The following is a 13,238-nucleotide window of genomic DNA, read 5'->3' as shown; positions in this document are numbered from 1 at the left end:
ACTGAACGAAGTGACCTATAGACTCCAGCACAGTACCGTATCTCACCTTCATTCCATGTCTCACTCCTCAAACCATTCACTGAACCTTTGTCTCCTCCATCCACAGAGCCTGGTGATGATGCCGTACCTCCTCCTCCCGCCATCGAAGAAGACAACAGCATCTTCCGGGTGAGAGCTATCCTCGACTCTCGACGACGGGGTCCTCAACTGGAGTACCTTGTAGACTGGGAGAACTACGGCCCGGAGGAGCGTAGCTGGGTTAATCGTAATGACATCCTGGACCCTAGCCTTCTCACCGACTTTCACCGAGACCATCCAGACCGCCCCGCTCCCCGTGGCCGTGGTAGACCCCGTCGTCGCTCAAGATCCCAGCCGTCAGGAGCCGCCCGTGGGGGAGGGGGTACTGTCACAGCCACACCATCTACACTCCCTGAATCGGACACTTACGCCACGCCCACTCGTTCCCAATCACCAGAATTCTGAACACCTGTGCATCATCACCAGTGCCACACATAAAGCCCTCAGTCACCATCACTCATTGTCTGGTCTTGCACCGATCTCCCAACTTACCTGAACGCCCTTCGTCGAACCCTACCTGATATATTGAACCCTCTTCATCCTCCTCTGCCTACCTGTTCCCATCGTCTTCGTCTGAGTCACCATCTGTATCACCATCACCTCAAAGGAAAGTTGTGTTACCACTGTGTTGTCTACGTGTCAAGATTCACCTGTGTCTGAAACCTCTGATTAACATTAAACATTGCACTGAATCCTCTGTGTCCTCGTCTGTGTCTGACAGTGAGCTGATGGACATGTACTACCACTTAACAACCTTTTACTGAAGCTCACAGTAGGCTACAAGTTAGTGTTAATAAACAATCCTAAAATGAATGGGATTTTTATTTTCAGCAGCCCACTGTTGGCACTTCATAGTAAGCTGCTACATAATATACAGACCTTGGACAACAGTGAAGGATTTTCTAAATAAAAAGGTAATTGCAACTTAATATCTAAAAATGTCATTTTATGTTTCAGAAAGTAACTTTTTGTTTCACAATGACCTTATATTTTGCAAATGCAACTTTGTTTCTTATAGAGTAATTGCAACTTTATATTTTGCAGTTCAAACATCATGTCTTACAATGTGACTTACAATGTCTTTATTCTTATTTTTATAATCTGTCTTAACTCTGAGGCAGAAACAGACCTTTCCCTCAAAATCCGATCCTGAGTGGTCACAGGAGACATCTGAGGCATGTTACATCAAGGTGTAAACAGCATGTGTCGCCTTCCCACTTGAGATTGTATCACTTAAGTTTTAATACCACTTTTTGGATAGATTTTGTGCTGATTGCATAACACCTTTAGTGAGTCGAGCACCAAAGCAGCACAGACGGCCCATACAAATATACATTCCTAGTGAAATCCCCTCAAAGTATCAAAGTATCAAATACCTCTGGAGCAAATACTCACTTTTATCAACACTGCTGTCTGCTCCCCGATGTAGTCGATGAGCTGCAGCTGGGCAAGGGCCTTAAAAATACACCAAAGGGAAAATCAAGCCATAGACCAGAAAACAAAACAACAGACATTTAACCTGACAGCTCTGATTTTCCATCTTTTAAACAATGGAAGTGGAATATCAGAATTCATCTATTTTTTGTCTCAGCGCTTGCAGTACACACTGGTATGAGTGATTGCGAATGTTGGCTCTGCTATAGAGGGCAAACAGTTTATCTTGGAGCAGTGTTAAGCTCCCCTCTGGGCCCAAGGGGTGGGCTTCCCTGTGTGAATACTGTCCTCCTAACAAAACAAGGGATTAAACCAACACAAATAGCAAACCCAGCATTTCTGCTGCTGACATGCTCACTTTCTCCTTACTTCGACTCCCAATCTCAAGTCACCCTCTTTCTCCTTCTTTATTTATGAATGTGATAGATAAAAATAAACATTAAAATGGCCTATTATATACACTATAAATACTTTATCTTTCATGACAATGCACTTTAAATATTTTGTCACATATAACAATGCACTTTTTTTCTCTTTCACGCTTGACTAAGGCCAGGTTCCACAAAAAAAAAGAAAAAAAAAGATTCATTTTTTTTTGTTTTTGGGTGGGAGGGTAAATAAAAAAATAGTTATAGAGATAAAATAAACATGTATAGATAGATAGATAGATAGATAGATAGATAGATAGATAGATAGATAGATAGATAGATAGATGCAATTTTTGGTTGCATTTATAAAAAAAAAATAATAATTAAAATTAGGGGGCACGTTAGAGGCATGACAGGCTCCGAACTAGCATCCAAAACAATATTGGCCGGTGACCAGCTAAACTGATCTTGGTAAACAATGACTAGCCATTACTGTGATCTAATAGATGACAGAACATTGGGATATGTGGGTGTTTGTTGAGCATTATCATACCTCCATAAGCACAAACAGAGCAGCAAAGAACAACAGGGTGGCCCATTCCACTCTGTGAAGTATGATCTCGAAGTCCTGAATGTCAGCCAGCACCAGTAACCACAGAGCCCCCAAGATAGCGATCCAACCTGAGGGACAAAACAGTACATCAAGCCGAGATCACTGGAAAAGAACCAAGAACACTGTTCACACAGACATTTTATTTCCTGTTGTTGCACGTAAAGGTTTTAAGATAATGGAATCCTGGAAAACAGCAGACTGGTGGTTAATGCAGTGCATCAATCATATGTTATGTCTCTATCTATCTTGCCTTCCCATGACCACAAACACTTTCTCATCAGCCGACCACAGTGTTCCTTAATCTGGTATTCCACTCACACAAAAAAAAAAAAAAAAAAAAAAAAAAAACATTCAGCAGGAGAGAGACCAAAGAGCGGATTTCAATTAGAAACACAGTCCAGCCACCGCTCAAACAGACTCATAATCGCTCTGTACATCAATATACAGACACCACAGGTAGTCTGCAATGCCACAATGGACTACGGTCTGTAAGGCATAAGAATAATAAGCCAGTTACTGGAAAGCCTTCATTAAAAGCTTCTGAGATGTGTCCGACACTGATCTAAGTATCTCAGTCTGAATCGCAAATACATAATAAATAGAACATAAAAGTGCCGGTTTCCCTAAGAGAGGATATCATATTGATTAATTTTCTATGCTTTTGTAATTAATTCTGTATGTTTTTTTATATGTCTGAGAAATCTCTTATGCTCACCCAGGCTGCATTTATTTGAGCAGAACCACAATAAAAACTATAATATTTTGAAATATTATTATTATTTTAAATAACTGTTTTCAAATATATATTTTAAATGTTATTTATCCCTGTGATGGAAAAGCTGAATTTTCAGCCACCATGGAGGTGAAATATAAAAGGACGTGCATGCTGTTATGAAATACTGCCAGATATTTTACCACTGATTAGGTGATGACTTACTGTTTCCCAGAAGCCTCTGGGATTAAAAACATACGCAGCGTGTCAGGAACAAAATGTACAAGTCACTAAAGTGAGATGGATAATACAGCAGGATGTGTACCAGTGGTATACTGCGCCATCACATGCGGTGGTAGAAGTCCATTATAATGAGTGTGCCATTTAGACATCAGGACCGTGCACAACTAATGCATCACATCTCAGCCTTTGACTTTTACTATAAAAGCCACAGAAAAACAAGCTATATTCTGGACCTGTGTATTACATGCAACTGTTTGACGTTGACAATTTCAAAAGAGAGAGAGAGAGAGAAAGAGAGAGCGAGAGAGAGAGTGCAAATGTTTACATACGAACAGAAGCCATTAGCCCAGTTAATTTATGCTTACACACTGGGAGAAACATTTACAAGCAGTAAAATTAGAGTTTGAAATGAACATAAGTACAGGTAGTGGATTATCTTCTCTAGGTTGTGTTTTACTGGAGCAACATTAAGGGGACATTTGTTGTAGCAACCAGATTTTTCCTGAAAAATAATATTATGTTTGTCAGCATTTCCCAGAACAAAGCAGTGAAAGGGAACATTTCATTTCTTGTTATTTTGCATTTATTGGTTGTGCATTACTTACTCATTTTATATAGTAAACATGCTCCTTTGTTGATTTTTTGGCACAATTTCATCGTCATGTAAAAGCTAGCAAAAGTATGTTCCAACTAAAAAAATGCCACATTCTAAATTTGTAAAATCTGGGTTCTCAAGCAAAATCATTTGCCATAACCAGTGCTTGGGCCCCCAGAAAAGAAGGGTCATCCATAAAATGTTGCCCAGAAAGACTGAAATGACTGTTAGCGAGAACTTTCCTTCAAAAATGAAGGAATAGTTGGGAAAAGACTTATTCTGTTTTCCAGTTTCATTATTAGCCTGCATGCACTTCAAATTCATGAAAAACCCACCATTTTGACAACAGAAATAGTCACAAATGTCAAAAATCTAACCCACTCATAGCAGGATATCAAATTACTGAGCAATTATCTAAAGACCCCACTTCCAGCAGACTATATCCTGTTAGCCAGCCAGAGGCTTTGGACTTCAGCCAGCAATGCCAGTGTGTGAAGTGCCTCTATTAAAACAAGCTGGACAATGGTCAAACAGTTACTATTCAAGCTTTCCAAATTAAGCACAAAACACCACACATGCATGCACACATACTTTTGGGATTATGACCAACACTGGTCAGTAAATGCTGCAACAAACTGATACGCTATAAATCATAGCAGGGGGGCGACAGTATGCTTCCAATTCTAGCAAAATTTGATTAAACAGGTGAGTGCTGAAGATTGCCCGTGGGAAATCATTTAATAAGGGATGAGAAGGACGAACAGAGGAAGAGCCAAAGACAGGAAGAGAAAGAACAGAAGAAGGCAGAGAAGGGACCAGCTGCAGTCACACAGAGGACACAGATGTACTGTAATTGTGGAGGAGAATTTATTAATTTAAAAATGGTTTAAATGAGGTAATGAAGGTAAATGAGGTAAAAGGCAAAGGTGTTCAGAATAGCCGAACTATGGAAGACAAAGTTATGTAACAGGAAGTATATTATTTAAAAAAGTAGATTGTTCCAATCAGAATAGAGTTGGTGGAAATTTATAGATGGAACTGCAACATACAAAGCGGAAATCTAATTGTAAAAATGAAAGTGTAACACTCATTAATATAAGTGACAAGCTTAAATCAAATATCTGTTATGCCCCTCTTGTTTGGTTGATACCCCAAAGATGTATATGTAAACATAATTACAAAAATTATAATTTAATTCCAAACTTAAGCTTCTGTTTTCCCTTCAGAGTCTTTGAATATCCTCTGATCTAATGAAAACCCAGGAGAAGGAAAATAATGACGCTTTAATCTCTTTAAAACTGTGATTAAAAAGTTTGTTTTGGTTCTCATAAGATTAGAAAAAGTCAAGAAGTATCAGTATGATACTTGAATTATAAGAATGATTTTTTTAAATATTAAAAGGGCTTTGGGGTCCAACAAAACACAGGGGTTGACAAACTTTCACGTCACTTGGATACCTTAAATATTCCTCACAGTCAGCCACCTCAATTATTAAATAAATATTACATATAATATACTGTATATTATATATACTGTGCATCTTTTCTTTAGAAGTGAAGCATATTCACTGATTTGGATGGCACAAACACACACACACACACACACACACACACACAAGCACTGTAGTTCATGCATGGTGTGAAATGAATCCCAGACTTCTTCCACACTGGCACTGGGACAGTTTTGTCACAACACTAGTCCAAAAAAGTAACTTTTGATTTGCTTTCTGCTTCAATGTTCCCCCACGGCATCCAACTGAAGACGGAGGAGGAACTGGGGGCCTTCAGCAGTGCGCAGCACAAACAGAGCAGAAAAATGAGAGAGACAGAGAGAAAGAAGGCTCTGCAATTAAAAGAAGTTTGCTGAGAACCCTGGGAGGCTCATTCATCATACCCAAAACAACACAGGCATTCTGGACCATTGAGTGAGACACAAACACCACCTCATCATGTTCTTCATTTTAAAGCAAATGTGTTTCCACAAGCACCTTCTCTATAAAGAACTCTCTCTCTCTTTCTCTCTCTCTCTCTCTCTCTCTCAGAACGTTCTTGGAATTAATTAGCTGTTGTATGTTTTCTACTTTGATTAATCTTCTACCATTTCCTCATTCATTATTTGGTGGTACAGCTTTTGTGCTGGCCAGGAGATAAATTATGTCTGGATCTTAACTTATTTATTCATAAATAAATGACCATATCAAGAGATGAGTTACATTAGTAATATTTAATATGCATGTGGTCCTTAAATGTAATTTTTCCTCATTTAAAAAGTTTAACCCTGAAATAAATTAATAATACCTTAAAGTTGCACTACAGAAGAGATTTTGGTTAAAAATCAATATGTATAGCTCAACCCATCAGATTTATCATTCTGCAGTGGTGCAGCAGCAGAGCACAACCCATGTAAAGAAATAATTTTGCAAACTGCTATTTTATGTTTCAAACAGAGATGGTGATAAAGTTTCATGGCGCATCTTTAAAATATAATGGGTTAAAACATACATTCACATGAGATAAAGAATCATGACTCATAAAGTTAGTAAAGCTGCTTAATTTACAGTACATGGAGCATAGCCTTCATGTGGGTTAAAATGTTGAAATGTTTCACTCAAAAGTTCCTGTTACCAAACACTTTCGCTTAAGGAATGAATTAATCATGGCTTTTTATTCAAATAGGGTATTTTTATAATGCTTAATTAACATTTTCTATGAGCTCTTTGGGTTTTATGAGCATGAAAATATCTTTACTTTTAGAGTAAAGTCTCACACTGAGAAAATTATGGATATTTCCTTGCAATTCCATAATGACCTACATGTGAAATGTTTTTATAGACCTATGGAAATGACCTTTCAGAGCCTTCTTTCAGAGCTTTCTTCTAACAGCTTTTCAGTGACCTAAAAATCAAGAAAACTCCCAGATGCACTGTTACTGCTAGCACTGTTCACAGAAATGTGCTAAAAGTTCACCAGTCAGTTATCACAGAATCAAACTGTAGTTACATGATTTTCTGGGAAAATAGATAGCCTTGGGGCTTAACAATCACTTAATTGTCATGAATGTGCTTTTCGCTGGAAAGACGTGGAGCTCTGTGAGCACAATGCATCCTGTGTGCTTCATTGCCCTCCAGCATGCGCACTGTATCCTCGGCCATGATTAAATAATCAATATCATAGGTCAAATGGAGTGGTGATGTGTCAACCTAATGAAAGTCTAATGACAGTCATTTGCAGCCCATGCTGGCCGACCCTGGTTCTGATCAGAACGAGGCACTGAAGAGAATTTGAAAGCAGAATCACACTGTTTTTTTTCAAAATGGTAATGTACAGTGATTATTTTTTCGATCATTGGCAATTAATTATGTACACAGCCATGGAAAGGAAAAATACATGATTTTCTATGAATGAAGAGATGAGAACATGATCATTTAGAAACTAATATTCATGTGTCATCTTTCCACAAGATGAACCTGTCCACAAATAAGAACTGATCATCAATACACAATCAGACCCAAACAACACAACAACCCAAATGAGCTGTGTGGCTGGTCTTCTCTGATTGGCCAGCTCGTTCTCACTAATGTGTTTGGCGAAGTTCTCAATCTCATTTCCATCTGTAATTGACTTCTCATTCACTGTATAATAAACACGTCCATAAACCAGTTCCACAAAGCTAGAACAAAAAGGAAGGCTAAACAGAAACAAAAGACTAATTTTGGGGTGAGTAATACTAGCCGTCTTATTTAATCTCACACTACTCCATTGTTGTGGTTTTGCATTTGTGTCTTTTTCTGCATTTAAAGCCCAGCTGCAAACAATTACGACATCAACACATTGACAGATTCATACACACACCAATTAGATCATGGGAGAAAGTGGCCAGCTTTACTAGGATAGCATTTGTTTCTCTAGCCTAATATAATGCACATGAAATGAAATGTTTGCTCCGTGGTAGAGGAATTTGCACAATTTTGATCATTTCAAAAATAGCAAGAAATTCTTGTGATTCTATTTCCTCTGCTCGAACAGAGAGGAAACAAGCCCTCATAATTATACAGTGAGGCATGTAAACAGCAGGGCCGGTTCAGCAATAGAAACAGATGATTCCTGATTATTTGTGTCCTTGTTTGTCTCTCGCTTACCCAGATCCAGATGTATGGCAGGAACAAAGGAGTTCAGGAAGAACATGAAGATGACCACACCAAGGACAGTCAGACACTTGACCAGAAGGATTTTATCAGTTATTCTGTGCTGTAAAAGACCATGAAAGACATGTTTAGATACAGGACAGAAAGAAACATACCCATTATGCTCTCTAAACAGTGTTACTGTACACACAGTATAGTTCAATTGATATTTAGAAACCAAACTATAATCACAATCTCATTAGTGTCATTTTGGATAAAAGCATCTGCTAAATAAATAAACTTTAACACTTCTGCTGTTTATACAATTACAAAATTGTATTTTTTTTTTTTTATTTAGCGTCAGCTCATAGTAATATTATGTGATATTTAACCATTTTGTTTATATTTGTACAATGAGAAATATTTAATAATTAATAAATTTTGACCATATCAATTAATTAATGATTATATTAAACTACTATGAATATATATATTTTTAATTAAATCATGAAATATTTATTGTTTATTTTATTAGATAATTAATTAATTATTATTATTATTATTATTATTATTATTATTGTTGTTGTTGTTGTTGTTGTTGTTGTTGTTATCATAATTATTAAAAAACAATAATGAGTTGCAGTCTGCAGGTCTATTCTTATAGGACCACGCATAGCAGTGAAAAAAAAAGATGCAAAATTGCAAATATTACAATGCTAATCATATAACAGTACACAGTATAGTTAGCTTTACAGGTTAACATTTACAAGGAAGGAGAAACATTTTTTTTGTTTGTTGACGTCAAAGGTCATGTGTCCAATTAAACTCCAATAAATGGTATTTTATCAAAAACACAAGCCAGAGTATATTTGTTTTACCTTTTTCTGCAGCTCTTGAATATTGTGTTCCCAGTTTTTGTCTTCCTGTGATATTTGCCTGTGAGAATAAAGGAATAAAACAGAATGAAGTGTGTTAATACATCCTTTCAGCCAGCATGGACACCTGCAAATGAGTAGGAGTGGTGATTTCATGTGGTTACCCCAAACCTTTTCTACTCAGCATGTGAGGCTGTAAATGGCTTCTTTGATTATTCTATTTGTCATCAAAGCAAACCACAAGATCCACAAAACCACAAGCATAACTAATCGAATTTCTGTAGTTAACACACTTCATTCTTTGGATAAAAGCGTCTGCTAAAATGTATAAATGTAGTCAAAAGAAACATTTATAATAATTACAAAAAAAAAAAAAAAAAACAGGATACTGTTGAGAACAAAATTATTCTGCATGATTAAAATTTCAGCGCTCTAGAAGAGCTTTAGAGAGCCTACACAATTGAGAACAATTACCTACTTTTCAACAGGTTAATTATTGCTCATTTATCATCCTGGGCTTCTGGGTATGTGCTACTGTCAGACACAACAGGTGTCATGCAGTGAGAATGGATATATTTTGGCCCTAATAGGGTGTTTTCAAGTGAACTCATACAAGAAAGACACTCATATTACATGCAATATCAAAATAGTAAAATAAGGCTTGAGAATGCATTAGGTATTGCTAATTTGTTGTTTTTCAGTTGTTTACACCATTATCCTCATGACATTTAGACAACACAAGTGAAAAAAGTCCAAAAACCAACCAATAAAACAAGAACAAAGAACAAAAATGCACTTATATTCAACATATATCCATGATTTCAAACTCCATGCACGGTGTAGACAGACTGCTTGTATTTTAACCAGACAGACAAAGAAAAGAATGGATTGAGCATGAGCGTGGCACCTCTGGAAGGTCTTCAGCTTCTTGTGCAGGAGGCTTTCCAGATTGAGCACCTTCTGCATGAGAAGACACTTGACGGCAGTCTCCTCTCGGCTGGCAGGGTTAATGCGATGGGCTGTCTGCCTCCACACCAGAATCTCATGCTTCAGTTCTGCAGGGCGACATAAATCATGACAAGATAAAGGGTTCAGCTGTAGAACAGACAAATACGAAGATAAAAATTTCAAATCTATTCCAAAAAACTCTGAGGAAACAGATAACAAGACCTATTAAAAATAGGGCTTTATGGTCAAACAGAGCCAATCCAGAAAAAAATAATCACTCATTTATTCCCAATATTTTTTTAAATTTCACCCTCAAACATCTTTTAAATGTCTGTCACTACCTATATGCCAACTAATTTTATGAATTTAGCTGAATTGTATACATTTTCCCAGATACAGTAAAGCTAGAAATGCAGACAGTCCAATCACAAAAAAAGAAGAAAAAAGAGAAAAATTAAGATCTAAGATAGACTTAAATACCAAGTTAATGACTTTATATATTTTTTGGACCTAAAATGGTGTTTTCAAGTGACCTCTTACCAAGAAAAACACTTGTCTTAATACCCTATGCAATATAAAAAAAAAAAGATTTTAAGGCATTAAAAATAATAAATGGTTAAAAATAAATGGTTAAAATAATAAATGTTTGATTTAATAAAAAAAAGCCCATAATACTTGAGATCTTAGTTTGATGTCTTTATCTTAGTAATGACAAATAACTTACAAAAAAACTTACAAATAATTACTAAATAAAAACTGTCTGAAACAGTACTATCTCTCCACAATTGTAATTATTATGGCACTTATAAAATTAATGAATGTGTTACTTTATAAAGGTAGCCTAATACAGACATCTCACTAAGTCTAAATTTAGTGACAGATTTCCAAACATGTCTTTCAAACTGTGCAAAAAATAATATATATATATATATATTTTTTTTTTTTGGCAGATTAAAATGCCTGAGTTTGAATCTCTCTAACAGTAACCATTTGATTTCAATATTTATCTGAAGTTGGAGATTGTATGAATTTGAGAGTAATGAAAGTGAGGGCATTGCCAGTCTCAGGAAAACAAAGGTCTATAAAGCAGGTAAAAACTAACAAATAAACAAACAAACAATAAAATAGACAATTAAACAGATAAATAAAAATGAAATACATTAGACAGACAGACAGACAGACAGACAGACCGACAGACCGACGGATGGATGGATGGATGGATGGATGGATGGATGGATGGATGGATGGATGGATGGATGGATGGATGGATGGATGGATGGATGGATGGATGGATGGATGGATGGATGGATGGATGGATGGATGGATGGATGGATGGATGGATGGATAGATAGATAGATAGATAGATAGATAGATAGATAGATAGATAGATAGATAGATAGATAGATAGATAGATGGATGGATAGAATACAGACTTAACCCAAACCCTACCCCTAAACCTAACCCATAATTTATTCCTAAAATCAGAGGGAAATTATAGCTGATTAACAAGGGTATAGAAGCACCTAATCCTGATTGTAAGTCTAAAACTGACAATTCCTGAAAAGTTATTTTTCAGTTCTGATTGGTTAATTGGAATGATGTTCCAGGATCAACAAGGATGTTGAGCCAGGAACATGTTGTACTTGGTCAAATCACACTCATAGATAGATAAGATGAAGCAAAAGCTACGTAGGCAGTTACTGTACAGAAAGAATGGAGAAAGTATGGAAGGAGAAGATAAGGCAGAAGGAAAAAAGAAAGACATAGGAGAGGAAAGATTTTGCACTAGTCCTTCAGCATGACTCCTCACCATGCGAATGGGAGTCTGCTAGGAAGGCTTCCCAGAAGCTAATTGACATGGGGAAAACATGCTGATCACAATAAGACACAGTAATGCATCATGCCGAGGGCCTGGAAATCTGTATCAGCCGCACAGCAGGTTTGATTTTTTGAAAGTGAAGCTCTGTGGGGACTTCAGGCTTTACAGAATTAGAAATTGGACTGGCATTGAGTGGTCACCATCAGGCCTAGTGGAGGTCTTTCGTCCAGACACAGCATGTACCTGGGGAACCGGCAAACCGATCATTTAAGATCCTGTTCCTTATAGAGCAGAGTTCTAAGACTTTGTATCAGCTACACACTGACCAGCACTCTCTCATTGTGTTAGCCACCCTAAAACCCAATAATCACCGAACGGAGGGGAAGATTGACATTCTGGATGGTGCTTGTCCCATGCTGATGATGTCTCAAAGACAACCCTCACAGTGGGCAAAAGCCACTGAAAAAGAAATTACCTTTTTTCTTTTTTAAGTTGCTTGTTTCTCATCTAGTTTTATCTATAAAATGACAGGCACAAAACATGTATACATGTAATTAAAGCTCTACTGTAGATGTGAAGCATCCATGTGTGCAGCCTAGAGCAGGAGGTTTTCAAAACAACACAGTTCTTGTGTAGATGTTCTGTAAGCATAAATAACTAAAATTGACTGTTTCTAAATTCAAATTCTCAAATACTGATAATGCTGTTATAACTTTTTCATATAGGCAAAAGTATAAAAATATTTTTAAAAATGTAAGCCTGGGTGGTTGACAAGCCCTAAAAAGAAAAATGCCAGAAATGAACGTCAACACTCTTAAAAATCACTTTAAATTTGAAGCCATTACAGTCTAAAGCAGTACTTTGTCAGAAAAAAATAAATAAATTAGAAACAATTTTCAATCAGAATCTGCTAGCAAATTTCACAAATAATTACAAAGAAATTGCAAGTAACACACTGAATTAAATTTTTTTGTAAAACTTACTCCAGTGATCTTTGTTTTATTCACAGCTACGAAAAATCATTTTACAGTGCATCAAAAACAAAAATGAAAAAAATAAAAGTTTATCTCTTATTTATTACACATATCAACGAGGTCAACTGGTGGTTGTCTGTGTAATCTGAAGTTCTCAAAACTTCCACTATCTTCCACACAACCTTGTCATATAAAGGTCCATTCAAGCAATGTTACATGATGAAAGAAATTTAGATATTTCTGCCATATGATTATCACCATGAGTCACCACTGATAAACTACTCTCAATTGTAATGTAGAAACTTCCATTTTCTGTGAAGCTACTTTGCAACGATGTGCTTCATGAAAAGCGCTATACAAATGTGAATTGAACTGAATTGCATTGAATACTTTTATACCTACTACTTTCTAGCCCAGGTTACTAAGGTAACACTGGCTGATCGACACACAGTTCTC

At 36.6% G+C, this 13,238-nt stretch overlaps 1 protein-coding gene across 1 annotated transcript in view; it reads right to left on the bottom strand.

Annotated features, from left to right (window-relative positions):
• The window catches only part of oca2 (oculocutaneous albinism II), a 79,771-nt gene that overhangs the window by 28,257 nt on the left and 38,276 nt on the right, over positions 1–13,238 (bottom strand). Inside the window, 5 exon segments of the mRNA XM_042758512.1 lie at positions 1,474–1,533; positions 2,434–2,561; positions 8,182–8,290; positions 9,045–9,102; positions 9,949–10,096. Coding sequence (XP_042614446.1) covers positions 1,474–1,533; positions 2,434–2,561; positions 8,182–8,290; positions 9,045–9,102; positions 9,949–10,096 — 503 coding nt within the window.

This window comes from Cyprinus carpio, chromosome A6 (assembly GCF_018340385.1).
Source record: "Cyprinus carpio isolate SPL01 chromosome A6, ASM1834038v1, whole genome shotgun sequence".
NCBI classification, from domain to species: domain Eukaryota; kingdom Metazoa; phylum Chordata; class Actinopteri; order Cypriniformes; family Cyprinidae; genus Cyprinus; species Cyprinus carpio.
This window is presented reverse-complemented; position numbering and strand designations above follow the sequence as displayed.